Below are 7,500 nucleotides of genomic sequence, written 5' to 3'. Positions count from 1 at the left end.
AGTGCACTGGCAGCTGATTCCAGTGAACTACAGCTGATTCCAGTCAACTAGCAGCTGATTCCAGTGAACTACAGCTGATTCCAATAGCGTCTGGCTGCAGACAAGTGACGTCACTTGCACTCTCGGACTTGCACTCTCAGACACGAGCGCTTCCGCTGCAAGTGACGTCACTTGCAATCGACGCCTGCTCTCTACGGAACGCGATAAACGAAACGCGTGAAATTTGACCGCGTCAACACGCAGTATTTGTCCGCGGCAATTTTTTACGTGTTTCTTTTGAACGCGTTGACAGTTTTTTTCAAATTGCGTGAAACCATTCACTCATGTACCCAATCTTTAGACCAAGCCTGCAAAAATACAAGGACATTATATGCTTTGCTTGCACTCAGTTTGGATTTGAAAAACAAACTATTTGCAAAACTCTAAACACATTTCTCTACATTACACACATCATTCAAAACTAACAGCTCTTGTGTTTCATCTGGGAAACACTGGAATTTAAATGCCACATTACCAAATTACCACATTTACTGATGACCTACAGCCAATAATCATGTGGGAAAACACTTGTACATAAATTGATCACTTAGAAATCAAAACTCAGTTATGAGAAAGAAAGAAATTATTTTTACTATTATTATATATTTAATTATTTTTAATTATTTTCAAGACATTTTGGACAATTTCATGCTCCCAACTTTGTGGGAACAGTTTGTAGATGAAAAACATCAAGATGATGCATTTTTTTTTCTTTTTATTGTAAATGTCAATTTACAGTACACACAGTTAATGTGCAAAACAGACAAATACAAGGTACAAATAGACAATATACAACATATATAAAAACACATTAGCACATTATTCACTTTGCTCTAGTGTAGTTCGACAGTTTACCTTTAATTTCATGACATCGACTACATGTTCAAGAAACATTTGCATGTCATTCATTACAGTAAAGATGAAGCAAAAGGGTTCCAGAGCATCGATTCTGTCCTGTGGAAACTCAGCCTTCTCTAATCTCTCAATGGCTTCCGCAACGTCTTGTTCCTCCATACACACTACTTTGGGCAAATGAACAGAACCATGCAGTGCACTAGATTGATCCAAACACCACTTGCTGGCTATCTTCAAATCTGGCATCAATCGACTCTGTGAAATAACACGGAGAACAAGGGATTGCAAGTGACGCCACAGCCGGTAGCGGAGAGCAGGTGTCGACGGCAAGTGACGTCACTTGCAGCGGAAGCGCTCGTGTCTGAGCGTGCAAGTCTGAGCGTGCAAGTCTGAGAGTGCAAGTCTGCAGCCAGACCCTTCTCGCTGATTCCAGTGAACTACAGCTGATTCCAGTGCACTAGCAGCTGATTCCAGTGCACTAGCGGCTGATTCCAGTGCACAACAGCTGATTCCAGTCAACTAGCAGCTGATTCCAGTGCACTAGCAGCTGATTCCAGTGAACTACAGCTGATTCCAGTTCACTACAGCTGATTCCAGTGCACTAGCGTCTGATTCCAGTGAACTACAGCTGATTCCAGTTCACTACAGCTGATTCCAGTGCACTAGCAGCTGATTCTAGTGCACTACAGCTGATTCCAGTCAACTAGCAGCTGATTCCAGTGAACAACAGCTGATTCTAGTCAACTAGGAGCTGATTCCAGTGCACTAGCAGCTGATTCCAGTGAACTACAGCTGATTCCAGTGCACTAGCAGCTGATTCCAGTGCACTAGCAGCTGATTCCAGTGCACTAGCAGCTGATTCCAGTGAACTACAGCTGATTCCAGTGCACTAGCGGCTGATTCCAGTGCACTAGCGGCTGATTCCAGTGCACTAGCAGCTGATTCCAGTGCACTACAGCTGATTCCAGTCAAATAGCAGCTGATTCCAGTGCACTACAGCTGATTCCAGTTCACTACAGCTGATTCCAGTGCACTAGCGGCTCATTCCAGTGCACTAGCGGCTGATTCCAGTGCACTACATCTGATTCCAGTGCACTAGAGCTGATTCCAGTCCACTAGCGGCTGATTCCAGTGCACTATAGCTGATTCCAGTTCACTACAGCTGATTCCAGTGCACTAGCGTCTGATTCCAGTTCACTACAGCTGATTCCAGTGCACTCCAGTTCACTACAGCTGATTCCAGTGCACTACAGCTGATTTCAGTTCACTACAGCTAATTCCAGTGCACTTTAGCTGATTCCAGTGCACTACAGCTGATTCCAGTGCACTACAGCTGATTCCAGTGCACTACAGCTGATTCCAGTGCAATAGCGGCTGATTCCAGTGCACTAGCAGCTGATTCCAGTGCACTACAGCTGATTCCAGTCAACTAGCAGCTGATTCCAGTGCACTACAGCTGATTCCAGTGCACTAGCGGCTGATTCCAGTGCACTAGCGGCTGATTCCAGTGCACTACATCTGATTTCAGTGCACTAGAGCTGATTCCAGTGCACTAGCGTCTGATTCCAGTTCACTGCGGCTGATTCCAGTGCACTATAGCTGATTCCAGTTCACTACAGCTGATTCCAGTGCACTAGCGTCTGATTCCAGTTCACTACAGCTGATTCCAGTGCACTCCAGTTCACTACAGCTGATTCCAGTGCACTACAGCTGATTTCAGTTCACTACAGCTAATTCCAGTGCACTTTAGCTGGTTCCAGTTAACTACAGCTGATTCCAGTGCACTAACGGCTGATTCCAGTGCACTACAGCTGATTCCAGAGCACTAGCAGCTGATTCCAGTGCACTACAGCTGATTCCAGTTCACTACACCTGATTTCAGTGCACTAGCGGCTGATTCCAGTGCACTACAGCTGATTCCACTGCACTACAGCTGATTCCACTGCACTACAGCTTATTCCAGTGCACTACAGCTGATTCCAGTGCACTAACGGCTGATTCCAGTGCACTAGCGGCTGATTCCAGTGCACTAGCGGCTGATTCCAGTGCACTACAGCTGCATTCCAGTTCACTAGCGGCTGATTCCAGTGCACTAGCGGCTGATTCCAGTGCACTACAGCTGATTCCAGTGCACTAGCGGCTGATTCCAGTGCACTAGCGGCTGATTCCAGTGCACTACATCTGATTCCAGTGCACTAGAGCTGATTCCAGTCCACTAGCGGCTGATTCCAGTGCACTATAGCTGATTCCAGTTCACTACAGCTGATTCCAGTGCACTAGCGTCTGATTCCAGTTCACTACAGCTGATTCCAGTGCACTCCAGTTCACTACAGCTGATTCCAGTGGACTACAGCTGATTTCAGTTCACTACAGCTAATTCCAGTGCACTTTAGCTGATTCCAGTGCACTACAGCTGATTCCAGTGCACTACAGCTGATTCCAGTGCACTAGCGGCTGATTCCAGTGTACTAGCAGCTGATTCCAGTGCACTACAGCTGATTCCAGTCAACTAGCAGCTGATTCCAGTGCACTACAGCTGATTCCAGTTCACTACAGCTGATTCCAGTGCACTAGCGGCTGATTCCAGTGCACTAGCGGCTGATTCCAGTGCACTACATCTGATTCCAGTGCACTAGAGCTGATTCCAGTCCACTAGCTGCTGATTCCAGTGCACTATAGTTGATTCCAGTTCACTACAGCTGATTCCAGTGCACTAGCGTCTGATTCCAGTTCACTACAGCTGATTCCAGTGCACTCCAGTTCACTACAGCTAATTCCAGTGCACTACAGCTAATTCCAGTTCACTACAGCTGATTCCAGTGCACTAACGGCTGATTCCAGTGCACTACAGCTGATTCCAGTGCACTATAGCTGATTCCAGTGCACTAGCAGCTGATTCCAGTGCACTACAGCTGATTCCAGTGCACTACAGCTGATTCCACTGCACTACAGCTGATTCCACTGCACTAGCAGCTGATTCCACTGCACTACAGCTGATTCCAGTGCACTAACGGCTGATTCCAGTGCACTAGCGGCTGATTCCAGTGCACTAGCGGCTGATTCCAGTGCACTACAGCTGCATTCCAGTTCACTAGCGGCTGATTCCAGTGCACTAGCGTCTAATTCCACTATAGCAGCACTAGCGGCTGATTCCAGTGCACTAGCATGATGAAGAGCGTCACCTGCGAGGAGTCGTGGTTGAAGATGATGGAGTTCAGATCTCCACAGTTGTAGTGCTTGATCAGGTCCTCTGTGGTGTAGGGAACCTGCAGACTCCCGGCCCGAAGACTCTCCTGCTGCAGCAGCGTCTGGTTCAGAGCAAAGATCACCTGCAATACACACACACACACAGCTGAAACATACACACACACAGCCATGACAGTCTGTGAAATCTCATCTCAAAATTTCCCCCAGATCATTTATTATAGCTTGTCAAATTTGTCCCTTTTTGGGTGTGTCCCTTTAAATGCTAATGAGCTGCTGCCCCGCCCCTGTTCAGAAGAGGGCGGAGCCTTCACACGAGCTTCAGAGACTCCGGCAATAACAACACAGGCCGATCTCACTGATCCAGAATCAGGAGTAACCAGCAGCGAGTGCAGCCTTACGGAGAGACTCAGGGAGAGCTTCACTTTTACACGTTTCTGAATGTTAGCGGAGACATTTCTGTAGTTGTTGTGGAGTTACACTGATCATCTCCTCATCATGTTGAACTCTTCCACAAGTGTCCACAGTTCCTGAGGTGTTTATAAGACAGCGCTGACATGTTCTGGTCAATAGTGTTCAGTGTCGTCTGTGCTTGACCACAGAACAGTTTCAGGCTTTGCTGGATCTTCTCCAGTGCGTTAGAACTGGTCTCTGTTGGCGCTCGCCGAACCCAATGTCGCTGGTGTGTGTAAACGTGCAGATTAAGGGCCGGGGATATTATAATAAGATCCTCTTCATACGGCAGAAGGGTTTGTCATTGTTTTTTTAAACTTAACTCTTGTTTATGCTCTTTTATGATATAATTATGAATGATGCACCTGCAACGAAACGGCAATGAACACGTTGAAATTGTTTTACAGTGTAGACGTTTACTTGATCAGAAAATGGAAATGAGTTCTATGTGGTTTCTTACCATCAGATCACAACAACACACACACGTGATATGATGTCTGGAGCACAAAAACACTGCACTAACACACTCAGCTCTGAGACTATAAGATGACTGACTCGTGAACAGCAGATCTCAACACAAGCGCAGTGTTTCTGTCTGATGTTCCTGAATGGAGGCTCTTCTGAAGCGCGAGTGAATCTCAACAGATCAAAGGCTCAGCGGAGAGTTTCTCTCAATTAGTTCTAGCTGACGCTTTTTGTTGCTTCTGCTGCTGCAGCTCACTATTGTGTTACCATGAAATTCCCCAGTGTTTACTCACACACACACACACACTCACTCTCATACACACACTCACACACATACACCATACACACACACACACACACACACACACTCACATACATACATACATACATGCATACATACACACACATTCTTGTACACACACTCACTCACACACACTCTCACTCACACACTCTCACACACATACACACACACTCTCACTCACACACTCTCTCACTCACACACTCTCTCACACACACACACACACACACACACACACACACACACACACACACACACACACACACACACACACACACACACACACACACACACACACACACACACACACTCTCATACACACACTCACACACATACACCATACACCATACACACACACACACACACACACACACACACACACACTCACATACATACATACATAAATACATACATACATACACACACATTCTTGTACACACACTCACTCACACACACTCTCACTCACACACTCTCACACACATACACACACACACACACACATTGTTGTACACACGCACACTCTCACTCACTCACACACACTCACACACACACACACTTGAGCTCTTTTCATCCGTGCCGATGACACTCTGGCCGTCCCTCATTGTTTGCGGGGCTCGTCTGAGAGAGGAGGGCGGATCCTTCATGTGTGGGACAAAGAGCCGCCGCTTTCATCCCGCGCTCATCAAAGCCTCTGCTCTGCATCTGAAAGCTCTCCGGCTTTATGCTGCTCAAATTAGCCTATCGCCACCCCGCTAGCCTCACAAACCCCACGGCACAAACCTCCCTCCATCTGCCGAGTCCGAGCAGCTCCAGCTCCGCACCCCCTCCTCCAGCCTTTCAGACCCTTAAATCATGGCACGGAGGAGAATGAAAGAGCGCCGAAAGTGAGAAGGAAGAAAGACGGGGCTAAACGAATGCTGTGACGCGGCTCCGTTGTGTCCGTTCTGTGGGTCACTGGCCACATTCACACACACGGGAACCAGAGTGAGTTCATATCAATGCACTGCGGCCCTATGAAAGTCAATAACTCTGCTTTGTGATGGAAATTACCCCGATGCGTCACGATGAAGGAACAGAAAACACTCTGAGGTATTTAACGGTCTCTGCGATTTCTGCACCGAACAGAATCACGAAAATAATAATGATGATGGAATTCAAACATTTTTCACAAAAACAATCCTTCTGTGATTCTTCAGATCAATTCAGTGCAGCGTTGATTCAGTTCAGTTTAATAACTGTGTGAAGTTCATCATTTATGAAATGAGTTTTATTCAGCTGTAAAGCAGCTCTGGAGAAAACAGTGGCATGACTGGATGGAGTGATGAAGTGATGAACTGATGGAGTGATTGACTGATAGATTGATGGAGTGATGGACTGATTGGTCTTTATCAATCCTTCCTCTCCTTATTCTCTACTAATATCTCTACTGCTAAAATGACATACTACGACAAAAAAATTAACAACTCTTCTGACTCTCGCACGCTTTCAAAACCTTCTCCTCTCTTCTTAACCCTCCTCCTCCTTCACCAACCCTAACAGCTGATGACTTTGCCACATTCTTCATAAATTAAAAACCACCACCATCAGCGGACAATTTTCCACACCACAAACTGACACACACATCCTAACCACAAACACACACACACACTCTCCCCTCCTTCTCTCCGCTCTAAGAGGCAGAAGTCTTCAAACTCAGCCTTTCCAATCACCTATAACCTGTCCGCTTGATCCGATCCCCTCTCATCTCCTTCAAAACCCTTTCTTCTTCAGTTGTACCTGCACTTTCTCACTCATATCAACACCTCTCTTCACACTGGTATCTTTCCCACAGCATTTAAGAGGCTCTGATAACCCCACTGCTTAAGAAACCCACTCTAAATCCAGCACTTTTAGAAAATTACAGACCGGTATCCCTTCTTCCATTCATTGCTAAAACACTTGAACGAGTCGCTTTCAACCAAATCTCTGCCTTTCTTACACAGAACAACCTCCAAGAAAACAACCACAACTGTTATCATCTAGCTACTGGAGTGCATCAGGGCTCAGTGCTGGGACCGCTTCTCTTCTCCATCTACATGTCATCACTAGTGTCTGTCATTCAGAAACATGGTTTATCCCATCACTGTTATCATCTAGCTACTGGAGTGCCTCAGGGCTCAGTGCTGGGACCGCTTCTCTTCTCCATC

The 7,500-nt window shown here is 46.4% G+C and overlaps 1 protein-coding gene across 1 annotated transcript in view; it reads right to left on the bottom strand.

Annotated features, from left to right (window-relative positions):
• trabd2a (TraB domain containing 2A) overlaps positions 1-7,500 on the bottom strand; it is a 78,167-nt gene that overhangs the window by 38,768 nt on the left and 31,899 nt on the right. The window contains 1 exon segment of the mRNA XM_056269799.1: positions 4,077-4,223. Coding sequence (XP_056125774.1) covers positions 4,077-4,223 — 147 coding nt within the window.

This window comes from Rhinichthys klamathensis, unplaced genomic scaffold (genome assembly GCF_029890125.1).
Source record: "Rhinichthys klamathensis goyatoka isolate OS25496 unplaced genomic scaffold, OSU_Roscu_1.1 h1tg000290l_1, whole genome shotgun sequence".
Classification (NCBI taxonomy): domain Eukaryota; kingdom Metazoa; phylum Chordata; class Actinopteri; order Cypriniformes; family Leuciscidae; genus Rhinichthys; species Rhinichthys klamathensis.
Note: the sequence above shows the minus strand (reverse complement) of the source record. Positions and strands in the feature narration are given on the sequence as shown.